Genomic DNA, 25,000 nt, shown 5'->3' on the forward strand with positions numbered 1-25,000 from the left:
GCTGACCAACACACCTTGTTACCATGACGACAAGTAGATAGGGTGAGGGGTCAGACACACAAACCTGCCAACCAACATAGTTTGACCTTGTTACCTTGACAACAAGGGCACAGGTGGATAGGTCAAACACACAAACCTGCCGACCACCACAAACAGTCTGACCTTGTTACCTTGACGACAAGGAGACAGTGTGAGGGGTCAGACACACAAACCTGCCGACCGACATAGTTTGACCTTGTTACCTTGACAACAAGGAGACAGGGTGACAGGTCAAACACACAAACCTGCCAACCGACATAGTTTGACCTTGTTACCTTGACAACAAGGAGACAGGGTGACAGGTCAAACACACAAACCTGCTGACTACCACAAACAATTTGACCTTGTTACTTTGACAACCAGGAGACTGGGGGATGGGTCAGACACACAAACCTGCCGACCAACATAGTTTGACCTTGTTACCTTGATAACAAGGAGACAGGGTGACAGGTCAAACACACAAACCCGCTGACTACCACAAACAATTTGACATTGTTACTTTGACAACCAGGAGACAGGGGGATGGGTCAGACACACAAACCTGCCGACCAACATAGTTTGACCTTGTTACCTTGACAACAAGGAGACAGGGTGACAGGTCAAACACACAAGCCTGCTGACAACCACAAACAATTTGACCTTGTTACTTTGACAACAAGGAGACAGGGGGATAGGTCAAACACACAAACCTGCCTACCACCACAAACAGTTTGACCTCGTTATGTCGACAACTACTCTCTGTCCCTCTCTCTCTTTCTCTCTCTGTCCCTCCGTCCCTCTCTCTCTTTCTCTCTCTGTCCCTCCTCTTCTCCCTCTCTGTCCCTCACACACACAGTCCAGACTTCCCCTCAGTGTGTCACCTGTCCCATGAAGTCGTCGCTGCTCAGTCTGTCCTTGTCCCACACTGTCACGATCACTGACAAGTGGTTGTAGGTCGTATCCGTCGGCAACAGGAACTCCAAGGTCTCATGCCACTCCGGGAATCTCGTCTTCTTCTGATTCTGGGAGTCAATATCATGAAATCAAATCAAATCAAATCAAATTATGGTGCTTAGAGCCTCGCTGACCACTAAAGCAACACTGTGAAGACAGAAAACATCAGAAAGACTGATATATTTAGTCTTTTGCATTGCTGATTCCTTAACATGATAAATCACAAGCTACATGCACACATGCGTACAATCTAAATGTGAAACATAAAAAACAACAACATTCTTTTGTATTCTGATTTCTTGAGAGACTAAATCATAAGTAGCATATACACATACTTCACAAATATATTCTGTGAATCGACAGCATGAGGACGGTAAATACAGACGGAAATATATTCTGTGAGTCGACAGCATGAAGACGGTAAATACAGATGGAAAGACTGAATATTCTGTGTGTTTGATTTCCTGACAGTTCTACAGGACAAGATACATACACACATATGCACATACTTAATTCATACAAATGTAAATTTGTATGTAGACATGTGTTTCTGGTGAATCAAGCACCAGCAGTTTCATCTTAAGCATAAGAATGCTGCTCATGCGCTGTGATGGACAAAACGTACCCGACTGCAAGACCAAAATTTAGTTTCATGGCCTTGAACCACAGGGATGATCAAAGGGAACTTTTGGTTGACACAGGGCTCAGAATATCTATATTCATAAACATGCCACATACAAGTGCATGCCAACACACACACACACACACACACATTCACGCAAACACACACACACACATTCACACAAACACACACTGAGAAACACATACACACACACACACACACACACACACACTGACAAACACACACACACACACACACACAGAGTGAGGATCAGAGCCACTCACCGATGTGGTTTTGGTTTCTTCAAAACAGGTGACGCTGACATAGGGGTCAGAGTAGCCAGTCTTGTCCTTTGGGGCAAGATCCCTGGGTACAGCAAGGTAAATCAATGCAAAAACTGATAAACACCTGAATAAATAATATTCAATTAACATGTAAATGAATGAAAGAAAGAGTAAGTAAATAAATGAATGGGTGAATAGATGAATAAATATTCCAATACATAAATAAATGAACAAAGGCAAGTGAATATTCAAATAGATAAACAGACAAACGAATAGATAAATCAATCAATCAGTCAAATCAAATCAGGGCTGAACATTTATACACATAAACAGATAAATGAATAGATGAACAAATCAATCAACAGATGAACAAATCAATCAATCAAATCAAATCAGGTTGAACATTTTATTCAGAGAGCAAAAGACGCAACCCATTTAGCTTTGTTAGTTTGCTTCTCCCATATGATGGATGGAGTCTCCCGTCGGTCCAACGGATGAGTAGGCAGGCAGGCTTATCTGTTGGTGTGTGTCCTCATATGGGAGAAGAGACTGATTCTGGATGCGCAGCACTTCCCACAGGTGTTGCAAGGGAAAACGTCTCCAGAAGTTGAGCCCTGCTTCCTTCGCTCATGCTTCTCCTTAATGGCCAGCATTCTCTTGTTTTCAAACGTCTTTATGCCACTAGAGCACAGCATCCTCCAGCAACAGCGGTCAAGGGCATCAGTTTCTCAGGAAGTGATGTCTATGTCACAGGCTTTGAGGTTTGTCTTCAAGGTGTCCTTGAAGCGATTGCAGAGTCTTCCAAGTTCACAGTGGCCTTCCTTCAGCTGGCCATACAAAAGCATCTTCGGGATCCTGCTGTCTGTCATGCGGACAACGTGCACTGTCCAGTGTAGCTGGCACTGGATCAGCAGGCTTTCGATGCTGGGCAGGCTGCTCCTCTCTAGGACCTGGTGGTTGGAAACCCTGTCTTGCCACTTTACGCCGAGGATCTTTCGTAGGCATCTCTGGTGAAACTGCTCAAGTTGTTGAATGTGACGGCGATATGTCGTCCCATATGAACTCACTGTGCAAAAGACATACAGAGAAAGAGGGAACCCAGTCCACTGTTCCTATAGTGCACTTGGACAGTAAACAAAAAAATGAATAGAAAAAAAACAAAAAACAAACGAAAACAAGCAAATAAATAAATAAACAAACAAACAAACAAAAACAAAATCAATGCTGAAGTTTGCCAGATTAACAAAAAAGCAAACAAACAAACAAACAAAAGCATAAATGAATCAACAAACATCTGCTGACCTGTTGCTATGACCAGGATCTGAACCCACGACCCTCAGATTGAAAAAAAACCAAATACCTTTAACTCTTTCACTGCCACTGACAACTTCAGTCACCTTGACAGTTCACATCCACAGATGACTGTAGCTGACATGGAGGGGCCACATTAAAACTACTGTTTTTCACATCACAACAAAGCCCCACAGCTGCAGCCAACTTTCCTACACAATATCAAACTAACTCCACCCCCACCCTCCCCTGGCCCACACCCCCTTAAACTGAGTCAAAAGTGAACAAGTCCACTGATGTGACACTGAGCGACTTGTGTGACTGGGAGCGTCGGGTCTAAAAACATTTGTGGGCTGGGGAGGCGAGAGTGGTTTTCACACAGACACTTAGCAGTGAAAGAGTTAAACCATGGAGTTGGTTGCTGCTGCTCATTCTCCCCCACGTATCTCTCCAACCACCTGCCCTCAAACCACAGAGCTGTGGATCATCCTCCGCCAGGTATCTCCCCACTCACCTGCCCTCAAACCACAGGGTGACTGTGGATCATTCTCCCCCAGGTATCTCCCCACTCACCTGCCCTCAAACCACAGGGTGACTGTGGATTATTCTCCCCCACGTATCTCTCCACTCACCTGTCCTCAAACCACAGGGCTGTGGATCATTCTCCCCCAGGTATCTCCCCACTCACCTGCCCTCAAACCACAGGGTGACTGTGGATCATTCTCCCCCAGGTATCTCCCCACTCACCTGCCCTCAAACCACAGGGTGACTGTGGATCATTCTCCCCCAGGTATCTCCCCACTCACCTGCCCTCAAACCACAGGGTGACTGTGGATCATTCTCCCCCAGGTATCTCCCCACTCACCTGCCCTCAAACCACAGGGCTGTGGATCATTCTCCCCCAGGTATCTCCCCACTCACCTGCCCTCAAACCACAGGGCTGTGGATCAGTCTCCCCCAGAGATCTCCCCACTCACCTGCCCTCAAACCACAGGGCTGTGGATCATTCTCCCCCAGGTATCTCCCCACTCACCTGCCCTCAAACCACAGGGTGATTGTGGATCATTCTCCCCAACGTATCTCCCCACCCACCTGCCCTCAAACCACAGGGCTGTGGATCATTCTCCCCCAGGTAGCTCCCCACCCACCTGTCCTCAAACCACAGGTTGACTGTGGATCATTCTCCCCCAGGTATCTCCCCACTCACCTGCCCTCAAACCACAGGGCTGTGGATCATTCTCCCCCAGGTATCTCCCCACTCACCTGCCCTCAAACCACAGGGTGACTGTGGATCATTCTTCCCTAGGTATCTCCCCACCCACCTGTCATCAAACCACAGAGCTGTGGATCATTCTCCCCCAGGTATCTCCCCACTCACCTGCCCTCAAACCACAGGGTGACTGTGGATCATTCTCCCCCAGGTATCTCTCCACCCACCTGCCCTCAAACCACAGAGCTGTGGATCATTCTCCCCCAGGTATCTCCCCACTCACCTGCCCTCAAACCACAGGGTGACTGTGGATCATTCTTCCCTAGGTATCTCCCCACCCACCTGTCATCAAACCACAGGGCTGTGGATCATTCTCCCCCAGGTATCTCCCCACTCACCTGCCCTCAAACCACAGGGTGACTGTGGATCATTCTCCCCCAGGTATCTCCCCACTCACCTGCCCTCAAACCACAGGGTGACTGTGGATCATTCTCCCCCAGGTATCTCCCCACCCACCTGCCCTCAAACCACAGAGCTGTGGATCATTCTCCCCCACGTATCTCTCCACCCACCTGTCCTCAAACCACAGGTTGACTGTGGATCATTCTCCCCCAGGTATCTCCCCACTCACCTGCCCTCAAACCACAGAGCTGTGGATCATTCTCCCCCGCGTATCTCTCCACCCACCTGTCCTCAAACCACAGGTTGACTGTGGATCATTCTCCCCCAGGTATCTCCCCACTCACCTGCCCTCAAACCACAGGGCTGTGGATCATTCTCCCCCAGGTATCTCCCCACTCACCTGCCCTCAAACCACAGGGTGACTGTGGATCATTCTCCCCCAGGTATCTCCCCACTCACCTGCCCTCAAACCACAGAGCTGTGGATCATTCTCCCCCAGGTATCTCTCCACCCACCTGTCCTCAAACCACAGAGCTGTGGATCATTCTCCCCCAGGTATCTCCCCACTCACCTGCCCTCAAACCACAGGGTGACTGTGGATCATTCTCCCCCAGGTATCTCCCCACTCACCTGCCCTCAAACCACAGAGCTGTGGATCATTCTCCCCCAGGTATCTCCCCACTCACCTGCCACTCAAACCACAGAGCTGTGGATCCTTCTCTCCCGCATATCTCTCCACTCACCTGCCCTCAAACCACAGAGCTGTGGATCCTTCTCTCCCACGTATCTCCCCACTCACCTGCCCTCAAACCACAGGGTGATTGTGGATCCTTCTCTCCCACATATCTCTCCACTCACCTGCCCTCAAACCACATGCACAGAGCTGTGGATCATTCTCCCCCAGGTATCTCCACACTCACCTGCCCTCAAACCACAGGGTGACTGTGGATCATTCTCCCCCAGGTATCTCTCCACTCACCTGCCCTCAAACCACAGGGTGACTGTGGATCATTCTCCCCCAGGTATCTCTCCACTCACCTGCCCTCAAACCACAAAGCTGTGGATCATTCTCCCCCAGGTATCTCCCCACTCACCTGCCCTCAAACCACAGGGCTGTGGATCATTCTCCCCCAGGTATCTCCCCACTCACCTGCCCTCAAACCACAGGGTGACTGTGGATCATTCTCCCCCAGGTATCTCTCCACTCACCTGCCCTCAAACCACAGAGCTGTGGATCATTCTCCCCCAGGTATCTCCCCACTCACCTGCCCTCAAACCACAGGGTGACTGTGGATCATTCTCCCCCACGTATCTCTCCACCCACCTGTCCTCAAACCACAGGTTGACTGTGGATCATTCTCCCCCAGGTATCTCCCCACTCACCTGCCCTCAAACCACAGAGCTGTGGATCATTCTCCCCCAGGTATCTCCCCACTCACCTGTCCTCAAACCACAGAGCTGTGGATCATTCTCCCCCAGGTATCTCCCCACCCACCTGCCCTCAAACCACAGGGCTGTGGATCATTCTCCCCCAGGTATTTCCCCACTCACCTGCCCTCAAACCACAGAGCTGTGGATCATTCTCCCCCAGGTATCTCTCCAGTCACCTGTCCTCAAACCACAGGGTGACTGTGGATCATTCTCCCCCAGGTATCTCCCCACTCACCTGCCCTCAAACCACAGGGCTGTGGATCATTCTCCCCCAGGTATCTTTCCACTCACCTGCCCTCAAACCACAGGGTGATTGTGGATCATTCTCCCCCAGGTATCTCTCCACTCACCTGCCCTCAAACCACAGAGCTGTGGATCATTCTCCCCCAGGTATCTCCCCACTCACCTGCCCTCAAACCACAGAGCTGTGGATCCTTCTCTCCCAGGTATCTCCCCACTCACCTGCCCTCAAACCACAGGGCTGTGGATCATTCTCCCCCAGGTATCTCCCCACTCACCTGCCCTCAAACCACAGAGCTGTGGATCCTTCTCTCCCACATATCTCTCCACTCACCTGCCCTCAAACCACAGAGCTGTGGATCCTTCTCTCCCACGTATCTCCCCACTCACCTGCCCTCAAACCACAGAGCTGTGGATCATTCTCCCCCAGGTATCTCCCCACTCACCTGCCCTCAAACCACAGGGCTGTGGATCATTCTCCCCCAGGTATCTCCCCACCCACCTGCCCTCAAACCACAGGGCTGTGGATCATTCTCCCATAGGTATCTCCCCACTCACCTGCCCTCAAACCACAGGGTGACTGTGGATCATTCTCCCCCAGGTATCTCTCCACTCACCTACCCTCAAACCACAGGGCTGTGGATCATTCTCCCCCAGGTAGCTCCCCACCCACCTGTCCTCAAACCACAGGGTGACTGTGGATCATTCTCCCCCAGGTAGCTCCCCACCCACCTGTCCTCAAACCACAGGGTGACTGTGGATCATTCTCCCCCAGGTATCTCTCCACTCACCTGCCCTCAAACCACAGGGCTGTGAATCATTCTCCCCCAGGTATCTCCCCACTCACTTGCCCAGGTATCTCCCCACTCACCTGCCCTCCACCACGGTGACAAAGAGGTGTGACTGCCCTGTGGCCTCCGAGGTTCGAATCCCATACTCCAGCAGGATCTCCCCCTGGATCTCCAGATCCTTGTTGGCCTTCTGCAGGGGGAACCAGTTCTCCAGACCTGGGGGGATGGAGGGAGGCATCAGTGAGGGGTGGGAGAGGTGGGGTAGGAGGGGGATGATGATGATGATGATGATGATATTGATACTTATACAGCACCTATCCTCGATTTGAGACCAAGCTCTAAGTGCTTTACAAACTTGAAATCAGTTGATGATGATGATGTTGATGATGATGATGATGATATGGATACTTATATAGCAACTATCCCTAGTCAGAAACTAAGCTCTAGGTGCTGTACAAACACAGAGTCACTTGCACAACGGGCTGCCTACCTGGGTAAAGCCGAATGACAGCTGACATTGGGGGCTCATCATTTGTTTCCTGTGCCATTCACTCATGTTTCACACATATACAGACATGTAACATTTTTTACATGTATGTCCATTTTGGTTATCTACCCTGCAGTGTAGGCAGCCATACTCTGTTTTCGGGGGTGTGCATGCTGGGTATGTTTGTGTTTCCATATTCCACTAAACGCTAATATGGATTACAGGATCTTTAACGTTCCTTTTTGACCTTATGCATGTGTATATACTGAAGGAGGTTCAGGCACTAGCAGGTCTTCACAACTGTTGATCTGGGAGATCAGAAAAATCTCCACCCTTTAACCACCAGGAGCCATTACCGAGATTCGAACCCAGGATCCTCAGATTGAAAGTTCTATGCTTTAACTACCCAGCTATAGCATGGCATTGAAGGGAACACAAAAATTAATGATAGTGGGTGTACTATGAGGAATGGAGACAGTTAACCCTTTGAGCCCTGAGTTACTGAGCAATTTTAACCCTTCTGCCTGCGCTCCTGAGCCAAAATTTGCAAATAATTGGTATTTAATGTGTCACGGCAGATATAAAAAGAGTGCCCTGACCACCGCTTTACCGGTGGTAGAGAAAAATGACATAATGCCTAGCCACCGGTTGAGCGGTGCGTAAACACTTGTGTCGTGTTTTGCTATTGGTTCAAAGAAAGAAAAAAAAGAAGATAATTTTGTAATGGTTATTGTACAAATGCCTCCTTCTTGTTATTAGGAATAGTTGTAATGGTTGATCGGCGTTTTAAGGCCAGATTTTTTTTTTTTTAAAGCGAGGAAGAAAAAACCCAAAAAACCATGAAGATCATTTTGTAATGGTTGGTGTATAAGTACCTCCTTCTTGGTGTTATGAACTGCTGTAATGGATGACTGATGTTTAGGGGCCAGATTTTGGTTGAAAAGAAGTGAGGTAATCAGAGTGTGGTGCATGTCCTACCCACCTTTGGGGTTGCGTTGGTCGTTCATCATCTCCCTGGTGATAGACACCATGCCGATAGTGTCATCACCACTGCACACACACACACACACACACACACACACACACACACATGCGTGCGCGCACACACACACACACACACACTCACATGCAAATTCACACACACACACGCACACACACACACACTCACATGCAAATTCACACACACACACACACACACACACACACACACACACGAAAATTCACACACACAGAGATTTATTAAGACCAGATAACAAAGTGAAGAAAAAAGATAGAGGTGGTAGGGAGAGACCGAAAGGAGAGAAAGAGAGTGAGAGAGAAAGCGACAGAGAGAGAGACAGAGACAGGGACAGAGAGACAGAAACAAAGAGAGAGAGACAGCGACACACACACACACACACACACAGACAGAGAGAGAGAGAGAAGAAAGGAGGGAAAGACACAAAACAGAAATTCGCACACAGGCACACAGACACAGACACAGACGAAATACAGACAGACCAGGTGAAAACAGACAAGCTGTCAGACAGGGGGACAAACAGAGGGAAGTGACACGGTCTGTAAACTTTTGTTGCTTTAGATAGCTGGGACGTTCCCACAGGGCTGAAGACACACTGTAAATAGCAGTCCCTTACAACCTGAAAACACAACAACAACAACAACACACACACACACACACTTACACACACACGCATACACACACAACACACACACACACACACTTACACATACACGCACGCATACACACACACACACACACACACTTACACACACACACGCATACACACACACACACACACACCGAAAAACAACAACAACAACAACAAAAACAAAGCAAAAAATGAGGAACAAGAAGTCACAGTCATGTCCATAAACCTAAAACATGTTTCTGACGTTGACACATCTGACTACTTTACATCTCAGGATTAAAATTAAAAACAAAACAAAAACAACAACAACAACAACAACAAAAAAACAAACAAAAAAACACAACCCCCCCCCCCACCCCCCCAAAAAAAAGCACTTTAACAAAAAACAAAATCTGATAACAAACAAAAATTATATCCATAATAACATGGTACACTAAACCTAAAACCCAAACACCACCACAAACATGAGCATGCGTAACAAACAAAAGTATACATGTTATAATAACAGGCACAGAGAACATACACGTAAACACACACACACACACACACACACACAGACCCATCCACCAACACCAACACACAGACAACTCCCACTAACGCCACCAACAACTCGCACACCCACCCACCCCAAACGAGACAAAAACCAACAAAGCAGCAAGAGAGAGAGAGAGAGAGAGAGAGAGAGAGAGCTAAAGAGCACAAGCAAGCGTGGGTGGATATTGATCGATGGTATGATGGTCCCACATCCCGCCACTAACAAAAGACACACAATGAACACAGAGAGAGAGAGAGAGAGAGAGAGAGAGAGAGAGAGAGAGAGAGAGAGAGAGAGAGAGAGAGAGAGACAGACAGACAGACACACACACACACACACACACACAAAGAGAGAGGGACACAGACTGACAAAGAGAGACAGAGAGACACAGACAGAAATACAGAGAGAGAGAGAGAGAGACAGACAGACACACACACACACACACACACAAAGAGAGAGGGACACAGACTGACAGAGACAGAGAGACACAGACAGAAATACAGAGAGAGAGAGAGAGAGAGAGACAGACAGACACACACACACACACACACAAAGAGAGAGGGACACAGACTGACAAAGAGAGACAGAGAGACACAGACAGAAATACAGAGAGAGAGAGAGAGAGAGAGAGAGAGACAGACACACACACACACACACAAAGAGAGAGGGACACAGACTGACAAAGAGAGACAGAGAGACACAGACAGAAATACAGAGAGAGAGAGAGAGAGAGAGAGAGAGAGAGAGAGAGAGAGAGAGACAAAAGAAAGGCACAAAGACAGACAGACAGAGACAGACAGACAAAAGAAAGACACGCAGACAGAGAGACAGACAGAGACAAAGAGAGACAGACAGAGAGAAATTCGGAGAGAGACAGGCAAACAGAGAGAGAGACAAAAGAGAGAGACCGAGAGACAGAGAGACAGACAGACAGACAGAGACACATAATAATAATAATAATGGATACTTACATAAAGAGACAGGCGGAGAGAAAGTCAGACAGAGACAGACAGAAACAGACAGAGAAACAAAAAAAGACACACAGACAGACAGAGAAAACACACACACACACACACATACACACACACACACACAGAAAGACAGACAAACAGACACAGAGAGAGAGAGAGAGAGAGAGAGAGACAAAACAGAGACAGTGCAGAGCTTCAGACACAAGGAGGACGGGTGTGTGTATTGATTTCCCAGAGCACCGGACGCACATTACGACGCACATTACGGTTATGGAACATCATTCAGTCACACACAGACCCTTCCTTCCCTTTCCCTGGGGCGGGTGTGGGGGACGGAGGTGGAGGTGGCAGAGGTAGAGAGAGAGAGAGAGAGAGAGAGGGAGGAGGGAAAAAAAAGAGGGGGAGTGGGGAGGGGTGTGTGTGTGTGTGTGGGGGGGGGGGGAGTGCACGATATCTGCTTTGTGATGTGTTTTTGCACTTTCTCTCTGTTATGTTAGTGTCAGTGTCAGTCAGTCAGTCTGTCTGTCTGTCTGTCTGTCTGTCACTCACTGTTGGTCTGTGTCTTACTCTGTTGGTATCTGTGTCTGTCTCTCTCACTGTCACTAACTCTGTTTATCTGTCATTGTTGGTCTCTGTCTCTCTCTCTCACTGTCACTAACTCTCTGTTTATCTGTCACTGTTGGTCTCTGTCTCTCTCTCTCATTGTCACCAACTCTGTTTATCTGTCATTGTTGGTCTCTGTCTCTCTCTCTCATTGTCACCAACTCTGTTTATCTGTCATTGTTGGTCTCTGTCTCTCTCTCTCATTGTCACCAACTCTGTTTATCTGTCACTGTTGGTCTCTGCCTCTGTCTCTCTCTCTCATTGTCACTAACTCTCTGTTTATCTGTCACTGTTGGTCTCTGTCTCTCTCTCTCTCACTGTCACTAACCCTGTTTATCTGTCACTGTTGGTCTCTGTCTCTCTCTCTCACTGTCACTAACCCTGTTCATCTGTGACTCTTGGTCTCTGCCTCTGTCTCTCTCTCTCATTGTCACTAACTCTGTTTATCTGTCACTGTTGGTCTCTGCCTCTGTCTCTCTCTCTCATTGTCACTAACTCTCTGTTTATCTGTCACTGTTGGTCTCTGTCTCTCTCTCTCATTGTCACTAACCCTGTTTATCTGTCACTGTTGGTCTCTGTCTCTCTCTCTCTCTCTCATTGTCACTAACTCTGTTTATCTGTCACTGTTGGTCTCTGCCTCTGTCTCTCTCTCTCATTGTCACTAACTCTCTGTTTATCTGTCACTGTTGGTCTCTGTCTCTCTGTCTCATTGTCACTAACCCTGTTTATCTGTCACTGTTGGTCTCTGTCTCTCTCTCACTGTCACTAACCCTATTTATCTGTCACTGTTGGTCTCTGTCTCTCTCTCTCTCTCACTGTCACTAACTCTGTTTATCTGTCACTGTTGGTCTCTGTCTCTCTCTCTCTCTCTCTCTCTCTCTCTCACTGTCACTAACTCTGTTTATCTGTCATTGTTGGTCTCTGTCTCTCTCTCTCATTGTCACCAACTCTGTTTATCTGTCACTGTTGGTCTCTGCCTCTGTCTCTCTCTCTCATTGTCACTAACTCTCTGTTTATCTGTCACTGTTGGTCTCTGTCTCTCTCTCTCTCACTGTCACTAACCCTGTTTATCTGTCACTGTTGGTCTCTGTCTCTCTCTCTCACTGTCACTAACCCTGTTCATCTGTGACTCTTGGTCTCTGCCTCTGTCTCTCTCTCTCATTGTCACTAACTCTCTGTTTATCTGTCACTGTTGGTCTCTCTCTCTCTCTCTCACTGTCACTAACTCTGTTTATCTGTCACTGTTGGTCTCTGCCTCTGTCTCTCTCTCTCATTGTCACTAACTCTCTGTTTATCTGTCACTGTTGGTCTCTGTCTCTCTGTCTCTCTCTCTCATTGTCACTAACCCTGTTTATCTGTCACTGTTGGTCTCTGTCTCTCTCTCACTGTCACTAACCCTATTTATCTGTCACTGTTGGTCTCTGTCTCTCTCTCTCTCTCACTGTCACTAACTCTGTTTATCTGTCACTGTTGGTCTCTGTCTCTCTCTCTCTCTCTCTCTCACTGTCACTAACTCTGTTTATCTGTCACTGTTGGTCTCTGTCTCTCACTGTCACTAACTCTATGTTTATCTGACACTGTTGGTCTCTGTCTCTCTCTCACTGTCACAAACTCTGTTTATCTGTCACTGTTGGTCTCTGTCTCTCTCTCACTGTCACTAACTCTCTGTTTATCTGTCACTGTTGGTCTCTGTCTCTCACTGTCACTAACTCTCTGTTTATCTGTCACTGTTGGTCTCTGTCTCTCTCTCACTGTCACAAACTCTGTTTATCTGTCACTGTTGGTCTCTGTCTCTCTCTCACTGTCACTAACTCTGTTCTGTCACTGTTGGTCTCTGTCTCTCTCTCTCTCTCACTGTCACAAACTCTGTTTATCTGTCACTGTTGGTCTCTGTCTCTCACTGTCACAAACTCTGTTTATCTGTCACTGTTGGTCTCTGTCTCTCTCTCACTGTCACTAACTCTGTTCTGTCACTGTTGGTCTCTGTCTCTCTCTGTCTCTCACTGTCACAAACTCTGTTTATCTGTCACTGTTGGTCTCTGTCTCTCTCTCACTGTCACAAACTCTGGTTATCTGTCACTGTTGGTCTCTGTCTCTCTCTCTCTCTCTCACTGTCACAAACTCTGTTTATCTGACACTGTTGGTCTCTGTCTCTCACTATCACTAACTCTCTGTTTATCTGTCACTGTTGGTCTCTGTCTCTCTCCTCACTGTCACTAACTCTCTGTTTATCTGTCACTTTTGGTCTCTGTCTCTCTCTCTCTCTCACTGTCACTAATTCTGTTTATCTGTCACTGTTGGTCTCTGTCTCTCACTCTCACTAACTCCATGTTTATCTGTCACTGTTGGTCTCTGTCTCTGTCTCTCTCCTCTATCTCTCTGTCTCTCTCCGTGTGCATGTGTCTCTCTTTCTTGGTCTCTGCTTATGTCTGTATGTCTGTCTTTCTCTTTCAGTCACCCATTAACATGAATTATAGTTCTACACACACACACACACAAACACACACACTAACAGACAGTGCATACAGACAGTTGGGCAGGAGTGAGCAAGAGCAAAAATGATACATGGAAACTGACCAAATATATCATCTGTAATCATCTAATATGTCATATCCATTTTTAAGCAATCATTCAACAACAACAACAACAAAAATTATTGTTGTTTTTTTTTTAACCATGATAACAAACCACAATCGAAAATGAAATACTAAAGATAGCAAAAATATAATGTCATGCTGAACATGAAAAAAAAAGGTTATCAGAAAACCTTTTTAATATTTCCTACAAAACAATCATCTTTTACTTTAATTTTTAATTATATTATTAATCACAACCACTGAAAACTGAAAATGGAGTGGGATAAAAAAGAAAAAAAAAAAGAAGAAAAAAAAAAGAAAAAAAAAGAAAAGAATTTAACCTATTCAACCCTGGTGGCCAGTTCACAGCCTTGGCAAGTTTTCCATGCCGTGCTGATGATGAGAAAAACGGCAGAAAGCGCACCGTTTTTCCTCCAAATTACAAGCAGACAAATCAACAAATTCTGTAGCAGTTAGTTCCCTTCCCTTACAGCTCCTGCACACTATATGTAGCAACGTGAAAACCCGTTTGAACACCCAGCCCGTCAGGGACAGGGCTGAAAGAGTTAAGTACCAAACTGAACACACCAATTCCAGAGAAAAAAAAAGTTGTACATTAAAGAAAAGTGGAAGGAGGAAGGGAAGGAGGAGGGAGGAACAAGTGAAGGAAAAAACAAACGAACAAACTTTTTTTAATTGAAGGAAAAAAAAAGAAGGAATAAACACAACTACTTTGTTTACATCCTGCCCTCATGAAAAGGGGATATGTGTGTGTGTGTGTGTGTGTGTGTGTGTGTGTATTTTTATTTTTATTATTATTTTTTTTTTTCTAAAGGTTATTACACAAAATGCACAATCAATAAACCAACCATACAATTGACCAAAGCAATTCATAATGAATACAAAACCTATCCAACTTACATTAGACAGCAGCACGCAACATCAATTGATTAATACCAGATCACACACACACACACACACATATAGATATAAACATCTTTCCACGTAGAATAGATATAGATGACACACACACACATGCATACACACACATACATACAAACATATATATATATATATATATATATATATATATATATATATATATATCCTTCATTTAAAAATGTTGCCCATTTTCCATGATACAAAACCAAATAGCAAAGTGCTCAAATGCAATTCCACCCATTTTTTTGTGAACATACGTACATAAACATATCTAATTATGTCCATCAACACAGAGCTTCCATACTTGATACCCTCAATAAAACAACTTTGATATAAAACAGTGAAAAACAGCGTAGAGTAGGGTTAGCAAACAATGGACATTAGCCTTTCAGTGCCAGGCCTATTTCAACAACAACTATTTGCCAAGAGAGATTTTGGCCATGTAGAATATATATATATATATATATATATATATATATATATATATATATATATATATCAAAGCATGCAAACAACTGAAAGGAAAAAAAACAACATATGCTTTTTTTTTTTTTTTTTTTTTTTTTAAAGGAAAATGAATGCAGTATCCAATGATGACAATTTCATGTGAATACAATGATTCCGTGACAGGAAAATTCCCACAATGATGTGGACAGAAAATTCCATCCTAGGGCACTCTGGGGTTAACCCCCACACAGCTGAACCTGGGTCAGTGTGGCATGTGTTTGTATCCCCATCAGTACTTTTTGTGTACTCCTAATGTGGTGGATAACATCTTGCTAAAAAAAAAAAGTAATTAACTCAATCCCCTGACCTGTAAACTCGGATTCTATCTCAGTAAGGTGACAGCCCTTTGCTGACGAGTGTATAAAAATCCATATATCAATTAATCATACTCATCAGTAGCCATCAAAGAGTTAATCAATCAATCATACTCATCAGTAGCCATTAAAAGAGTTAATCAATCAATCATACTCATCAGTAGCCATCAAAGAGTTAATCAATCATACTCATCAGTAGCCATCAAAGAGTTAATCAATCAATCATACTCATCAGTAGCCATCAGAGTTAATCAATCAATCACACTCATCAGTAGCCATCAAATAGTTAATGCATAAAATCAGCTGTCAGCATTTTTTTTTTTCTGATCATAAATCAATCACAATCCAAAGCAAATAACATCATCGAAAACATGGCAGTCTCTTTAGAAACAGAACTGAGCTGGCGAAAGCTGTGATGCAGAAAAGTATCATGTTAAAAGGTGCACAGTGAACAATCATGAACTGGAGTGAGTAACTGTGAAGTGTTTATGAATAAATCATGTGCAAGAATTGTGTTGGATTATATCTCACTTTCTCAACACCACATTAATGCGTGTATGTAACTGTGCTGAAGCTGATTTCAAGTTTCATGTTATTCGTGCCCAAATGTGTGTGTGTGTGTGTGTGTGTGTGTGTGTGTGTGTGTGTGTGTGTGTGTGTGTTTATTGATGCTTAGATCATATTTGAGTACACACAAATGCTTATAAGTTATATTTCTATCTCAAATGGACATATACATGAGTGCATACAAATGCAAACACAGACACAGGCACACACAGGCACACACACACACACACAAACACACACACACACACACTCACACACACACACACATGTACTATATATGTATGTCTATAGGTAGCCTGAGCCATGAAGGAGGAATAAAACAAACACACACACACACACACACACACCTCTTAAATCAACAAACCAACCAACCATTCTGTTTCAACATAGTATTGAAAAAAAAATCATGTCACATTCAAACAGTACCACTTTTTTATCAAAAAAATTTTTTTTTTTTTAATCATAATTTTTTTATAAAAAAAATCATAAAGGAAAATATCAAATGAAAAACAAAAGAACAAAATACTAGAAATGCTTCCAACCATCACAAAAGAACCCCCCACCCCCACCCCCCCAAAACCCTCCTCTCCCATCACCCCTCAAAGTCTAACTTGAAACAAAGAACCACAGACATGCTTGAAAACGTAACAAACACAAAAACTCCAAACATCAAACTCTTACTGCTGAGCTGGAGGCCACCAAACTAATCAGTGCTCATGTTCAGAACCCCTTGACTTCTGAATCTTGATGGAATGAAATAATAATAATAATATTATTATTATTGTATCTATATAGCGCTGAATCTTGTGCAGAGACAAATCAAAGAGCTTTCGCACCAGTCATTCACACGCATGCATAACTCTAAAACTGGAAAAACTGAAGACAAGGAAGAGGCAGGGAAGGGAGGCTATTTTGGGAAGAAGTGGGTTTTAAGACCAGACTTGAAAGAGCTGAGTGCAGAGACCTGAGGAAAAGAGAAAGAGGAAGTTCATTCCAATTGCAAGGCCAGAGACAGAGAAAGAACGGCGATCGTAGAGAGCCATAAATCAGACTGCCATAAATCTCAAGTGCAAAACAGCTACCTCTTGTTTTCAGACATGTGCTTCATTCTACTAAACAAAAGCAGTGCCATTCCACAGGGAAGAAATCCAAATAAAAAGGTGAGCGACATCCCGAGCTGCAAGCTCCATCTCATCACGGGCAACAACCCCTTCACTGACGAGCCTACCCGTCAGCAGCAGTCTGGAGCTTGAAGCCAACACAGACAGAGCGAGCCCAACTAACTGACATGCAGCTGTACCCCCCAAACACAGGCTATGACAAGGACATAAACGAGATCATTATTTTTTTCTCTCACATACAGTCAGAACAACAGCACAGGTGTCGCAAAAGATTCAATAATTTTTTTTTTTTTTGTGTGTTTGAAACATTTTAAAAGTGAAAGATTCCAACACAGAAGGTAGTTTAATAAAATAAGAATAACAAGAGAGGCAAGGCCTTCAAGACTCACTTGTGATACACTTTAAAAAAAAAAATCCAAGCTTTTTATGTATTGAGTATAATTTCAAAATGTAATGTTTAAGATGAGAAAGATCAGTTTACAGCAAATTACGTCCCCTAGCATTAATTACAGAGTAATTTCCCTTTTTTACTATCTGCACCAAAACGTTTGCAAAATAAATAAAACTTCCATGCTTAGCAAAAGAAGTTCCTGTTTGAACAAAAAAGGAAAATAATGACTGCTCTTGTTGTTGGGTCAGAATATCAAATCAAAATGCCAAGTTTAGAGAATACAAAAAATAAAAATATAACAGTAAATGTTGTTTGCATATAATTAGGCTTTATTTTTATTTTTATTTTTTTGCACCCATCCCAGAGGTGTAATATTGTTTTAAATAAGATGATTGGAAAGAACTGAATTTTTCCTATTTTTATGCCTAATTTGGTGTCTACTGACAAAGTATTTGCAGAGAAAATGTCAATGTTAAAGTTTACCATGGACACACAGACACACACACACACACAGACAACCGAACACTGGCTTAAAACATAGACTCACTTTGTTTACACAAGGGAGTCAAAAATAAACAAAAAAGAAAAAAAGAAAAAATATCTTTTAATAATCAACTGAGATCTAAGCATATGAAACATTGCAATCTATGCAAGATGACTGTTATCCATAATTATATTATTTTCTATTAAAAAAAAGAAAATTATCTGAATAACAATCTCAACCAAAGTTGAAATGGGGTTACAGCTAACAGTTTTTCAATTGTAGCAGCTACTGTTAGTCACTAACTGAAGGTCAAACTGCATGCCATGCAAGTCTTCCATGGGGATCATTCTATGACATCCTAATTTGGTTAGAGCTGTTCACAAACAACAAACCACACACACACACACACACACACACACACTCACTCACTCACTCTCTCACACACACACACACACATCCACACACACCCCACCACCACACACACACACTGTGCTTCTTTCACATGCTCACCAACTGACCACTTCTTCTATAGCTAACATTTTTAGGACTCACCCACAAACACCTTGTATGTCACCTTCAATCAGATTCACAGAACTTCACATCAATGGAGGCTGCACCAAGTGAACTAAACACTAAAAAAAAAACAAAAAACCACCACCACCAACAACAAAAAATGTGTTGGCCTGCAGGGGAGAAGAACACACAACTTCTACATTACCAGCACAAAGAATGATGAGGAGGCTTACAAAAAGAAGTCATGATGATGATGATGATGATGATGATGATGATGATGCTGTTAACTCTTTCACCGCCAAGCTCACATTTGTGGACAGGCGTGGTAGAGGACCCATGTCACTGAAAGGTGACCATTCATTGGTCTGTTATCCATGAACCTACTGTTCTTAATGTTCGGTGGTAGGATAGGCCATATTTTCTATGTCATCGCTGGGGGAATCCCCAGCTATTCTTAGCCACTGTCTTTTCTGTGTTTATACCACAAGGGAATTTTGTACTCTAAATTGACTGGCGGTGAAAGGGTTAAGTGACAGTTTTCCTGCCAACAGGGGAGTGTTGGCCGAGTGGTAACTCGTCTACCCAGGAAGTGAGAGACTCTTGAGAGCACAGGATCCAATCTGGCACTTGCCTTGGGTCTCTTATTCAGAGGACCCTGTGACCCCACTCTTTTCTGGCAATCCCACGCTTTACTGCACACTGCATCATCATCATCCCCATCACCATCCTCAATGTTTTCGTTCCTCTCTCTCTCTCTCTCTCCTCTCTCTCTCTCTCTCTCTCTCTTGCTTTCTCTAAGATACATGTTATGAAAAGGCCATAAACCTTCCCCAATGACAAAGGAAAATGTTTTGAATGAAAACAAGGGGGACTTCTCATGCTTTCTCACACTTAGTAAGAAAGTGTGGCACAGGAATGACCGCGCTTTCTCACACTTAGTAAGAAAGTGTGGCACGGGAATGACCACGCTTTCTCACACTTAGTAAGAAAGTGTGGCACGGGAATGACCGCGCTTTCTCACACTTAGTAAGAAAGTAAAGTGTGGCACGGGAATGACCGCGCTTTCTCACACTTAGTAAGAAAGTGTGGCACGGGAATGACCACGCTTTCTCACACTTAGTAAGAAAGTGTGGCACAGGAATGACCACGCTTTCTCACACTTAGTAAGAAAGTGTGGTGGCACGGGAATGACCACGCTTTCTCACACTTAGTAAGAAAGTGTGGCACGGGAATGACCACGCTTTCTCACACTAAGAAAGTGTGGCACGGGAATGACCACGCTTTCTCACACTAAGAAAGTGTGGCATGGGAATGACCACGCATGGGAATGACCACGCTTTCTCACGCTTAGTAAGAAAGTGTGGCACAGGAATGACCACGCTTTCTCACAGTCCCACACTTTCTCTTACCACTAGTGGGACCGCAGGAAAGGAGGGAGAACAGCCCCCATCACAACCACACAAGACTCCAGGAGACCCAGATTCCCACCCCAACCCCAGCCATACACACACACACACACACACACACACACATCTTAAAGGAGGACATCTCCAGACAAAATTAACAGCTCTCACTGTTACTCAAAATCACTACAGATTATGCTGCTTAAATGTTTTCCTTGATGCTCTTATCACCATGAAACCAAGAAAGATTTGGCGTTTATGCTAAGAAAAAGGTCAAAAAACAAAAAACTAGGAAATAAATTCCATGAATATTAAAATACCTCAACAAGAAAAAGAAAAGACTGAAAAAAAAAGCAGGATTAGAGAGAAAGAAAAAGAAAAAAAAAGGAGAGAATGAGAGAGAGAGAGAGAGAGAGAGAAGATGTGGGAAACTATTCAAACCTTTAATAACTTCCAAAAGATACACAGCCCATACCACCAATAAGCATGCAATATGAATATGGTGCCCATACACTCTCAAAGCAAAGAGTCATGCCACAGATACACGGGTCACCCCTTTCTCTCATGTCAAGCATTACACAGCAGCAGCAGGAGGGGAGGGGGGGGAGGACAGGGGAGGTAAGTCACTCTCCATCCCCAAGGGGAGGTAGGGAGGGAGGTGGGATGGGGGGGGGGGTGTTGGGGGGGGCCAAATGCACCAAGCGCAGCAATGTTAGTCTAATCAAGCGCGCACAAAACACCACGCCAAGCCCTCTCAAATCAACGTACTGGAAGATGCGGGGAACACTTTACCTGCTGTAAAAAAACAACAACAAAAATACAGAAACACAACAACATGAAACTGGATTGACTCTTGAAAAGCCACAGCACAAAACAACTGTTAATTCATTCACACTCTTCTTCTTCTTCTTCTTCTGCGTTCGTGGGCTTCAACTCCCACGTTCACTCGTATATACGCGAGTGGGCTTTTTACGTGTATAACCGTTTTTACCCCGCCATGCAGGCAGCCATACTCCGCTTTCGGGGGTGTGCATGTTGGGTATGTTCTTGTTTCCATAACCCACCGAACGCTGACATGGATTACAGGATCTTTAACGTGCGTATTTGATCTTATGCTTGCGTATACACACGAAGGGGGTTCAGGCACTGGCAGGTCTGCACATACGTTGACCTGGGAGATCGTAAAAATCTCCACCCTTTACCCACCAGGCGCCGTCGCCGTGATTCGAACCCGGGACCCTCAGATCGAAAGTCCAACGCTTTAACCATTCGGTTATGGCGCCCGTCAATTCATTGACACAAACTGTGAGAACCGGCTGACAAAATGTGAACGACACTCAAGGTCTTCATACAATACAGGGAAAAAGCTTTGTGTGATGCCAGACCACACTCACATGTTCAAACGGCAGTTTTGCCTGACACGCAGCTCAGAAGATTAAAAAAAAAAAAAAGTATATATCTAAAAAATCACATATGAAAACTACACTTACATTATGCACATGTCAACACACACACACAAATTGGACCATAACTTCGGTCAACCAACGACTGCACAAAACGAAACAACAAAACTACTGCACCACAAGACTCAACGATGAATAAGGAGAACTTTTTTTTCATTTCTGTATAGTGCGAGGACTCTCTACCGCTAATGAACACTCACCCTTCACTTTCACCAAGTTAGAAGATTTACTAACTGGCCATCAATCAGATTTGACTGTTTTCAGCACTGGAAGGTTTTTATATATTTTGAGTGAAAAGGTTGAAGCGCTGACTAGTTTTTATTGCTGTACTTTTTTTTTTTTTTTAACCCTTGACTTGAAGTAGATGCTAATGTAGCAATAGCCTTCAGATGGCCTTAGTGGTCGGCTAGGCTCTAAGCACCATATTTTTTTTTTCATTCTTATATATATATATATATAATTTGATAAAACTTTTGACATTGGCACACAAGATTATTTCTTTAAGGACTCTTCACCAGTAACGACCGCCCACCCATTACTGTCACCGACACTGAATGAAGAGGTTTATTATTAAACTTTAAAAAATTCATGCACAGCAGACTTTTTCTTTAAGGACTCTTCACCAGTAATGACCACTTCAGTTTTTACCCACAGTATGGCTGAAGAAAGAGATTTATGATATTATCAAACTTTAGACACTGGTGCACAGCAGACTTTTTCTTTAAGGACTCTTCACCAGTAATGCCCACTCTGGCTGAAGAAAGAGGTTTGTTATCAATACCAGTACTGACAACTTCAGTTTTACCCACACTTTGACTGAAGAGAGAGGTTTATTATCAAACTTTAGACGCTGGTGCACAACAGACTATATATTTAAGGACTATATACCAGTATTGACAACTTCAGTTTTACCCACACTTTGACTGAAGGAAAAAGTTTTGTTATCAAACTTTAGACATTGGTGCACAACAGACTATTTATTTAAGGACGATATGCCAGTATTGACAACTTCAGTTTTACCCACACTTTGACTGAAGAAAGAGGTTTATTGTCAAACTTTAGACGTTGGTGCACAACAGACTATGTATTTAAGGACGATATACCAGTATTGATAACTTCAGTTTTACCCACACTTTGACTGAAGAGAGAGAGGTTTATTATCAAACTTTAGACGTTGGTGCACAACAGACAATATATTTAAGGACTCTATACCAGTATTGACAACTTCAGTTTTACCCACTTTGACTGATTAAAGAGGTTTATTATCAAACTTTAGACATTGGTGCACACCAGACAATTTCTTTTAAGGACTCTTCACAGATATTGACCGTTTCAGTTTTAGCCATCAGTTTGAGCGAAGGAAGAGGATGATTCAAGCAGTCACTGGCTGACTACAGGGGTGAGGACGTCACCAATATATTGATCACAACTGTCGAGATATTCTGGTGGGATGACAGTGCCCCACCAGGTAAAGGCAACGGGCCTTGAGAAATCTGATCTGACTGTTGTCTGATGATGGTGCGTGTGTGTGTGTGTGTGTGTGTGTGTGTGTGTGTTTGTGTGTGTGTGTTTGTGTTGTGTGTGTGTGTGTGTGTGTGTGTGTGTGTGTGTGTGTGTGTGTTGTGTGTGTATGTGTGTGTGTGTGTGTTGTGGTGTCTGTGTGTGTGTGTGTGTGTGTGTGTGTGTGTGTGTGTGTGTGTGTGTGTGAGAGAGAGAGAGAAAGAGAAAGAGAGAGAGAGACACACACACAGTGTGTTGTGTGTGTGTGTGTGTGTGTTGTGTGTGTATGTGTTTGGGTGCATGTGTGTGTGCATGCGTGTGTGAAAAAACATCCAGGCACATATAATGCGACCGTTTTCACACACATGCATGTCTCTTCATGACAGACTGACTATCAAAAGTCAAAGTCTGTTGCAACTTAAAAAATATCACATAGATGTTTAAAAAACAAAAAACAAAACAAAAAAAAACATGAAAATAAAAAAAACTCCTCTTGGATGAAAATCTTTCTCTTGGTTTTTACTTATTCTCTCTCTGTCCCTGTCTCTCTATCCCTTGTCCTGTTGGAGATGACTGAGACAAAGATATTATTATAATACTATAATAAATGTTAATACCACTGCTGAGATACTGTCGAAAACCAAGTAGTCCTTGTGCTATTTTTATCTTCTACGAATGAAAACATTGTTTTGAATCCTGCCACATGTAGTGTAAAGTCATTTCGAAAGACAACAGTCTTAGTGCTATTTTCTATCTTCTAAAAATGAACACATTATTTCGAATCTTGCCATATGTATCCTAAAGTCATTTAGAAAGACAATAGTCTTAGTGCTATTTTCTATCTTCTAAGAATGAAAACATTATTTCGAATCTTGCTATACATATCTACAACAGTACAAGTCATTTAAAAAGGTAGTTTTATGAAAGTTTAACCAGGACACAGTTCTGTGTGTATGCATGAAGTAAATATTACTTGCTTTCATGGTTTCATGAAAGGTGTACCAGAACACAGTTTTGTGTGTGTATGCAAGAAGGAAAGATTAATTTAACTCTCTCCGGACGAAGGAATGCTCACACATTCCTGCACAAACCGTATTCGGATTTGGACGAAGGAATGGAATGGCATTCTCCGAAAGTAAAATTCCATCACACACTGTACACGTGATTTTGTGATTAGCCAAGCAGAGTGCGCTATTCTGGGTCACTCCACAATCAAACAGTATGATTGGTCAGCCTGGCATCTGTGGCCCGTCTGGCACACACGCTGACAAAGTCACTGACAGGTCGTCTGCTCGCGTGCCAGCCTGTTAGCAAAGCGGGCTCTTCTCAGAATGTTGTGAAGCGAACAAGGCAGTGACGGCAACGTTTTAGGGTTGCCGAAGTACTTGAAATGCTGCAAACTGAAGGGTCGGACATTGAAGAGGTGGATGATGACAAAGAAGAAAGCAAATTTAAGGCAGACAGCAAGCATGAGTATGGTGATTCGGGGTGAAAAATTGGCAGTATTTTCTACATATGGCAAAACTGTAAAAATAAGATGAGAAATTTGATTTTTTTTTTTATATGTAATAGCTCAACAAGTAATAAACCAGTTCTGAAAGTTTCATTTTCTTACTCTGTATTTTGTATTTTTTGTAATTTTTTTTCCAAACCCTTACAAATGGGCCGTCTGTGGGGAAAGCAAGGGAGAAAACTTGTCGTCCCGAGTGAGTTAAATGCTTGATGCAATCAT

At 43.8% G+C, this 25,000-nt stretch overlaps 1 protein-coding gene across 1 annotated transcript in view; it reads right to left on the reverse strand.

Annotated features, from left to right (window-relative positions):
- Positions 1-25,000, reverse strand: part of LOC143274612 (rasGAP-activating-like protein 1) — a 59,638-nt gene that overhangs the window by 20,730 nt on the left and 13,908 nt on the right. The window contains exons 5-8 of the mRNA XM_076578480.1: positions 8,712-8,779; positions 7,323-7,458; positions 1,879-1,960; positions 900-1,040 (exon numbers count right to left, since the gene is read on the reverse strand). Coding sequence (XP_076434595.1) covers positions 900-1,040; positions 1,879-1,960; positions 7,323-7,458; positions 8,712-8,779 — 427 coding nt within the window. The remainder of the gene's footprint in view (positions 1-899; positions 1,041-1,878; positions 1,961-7,322; positions 7,459-8,711; positions 8,780-25,000) is intronic.

This window comes from Babylonia areolata, chromosome 29 (assembly GCF_041734735.1).
Source record: "Babylonia areolata isolate BAREFJ2019XMU chromosome 29, ASM4173473v1, whole genome shotgun sequence".
NCBI lineage: Eukaryota > Metazoa > Mollusca > Gastropoda > Neogastropoda > Buccinidae > Babylonia > Babylonia areolata.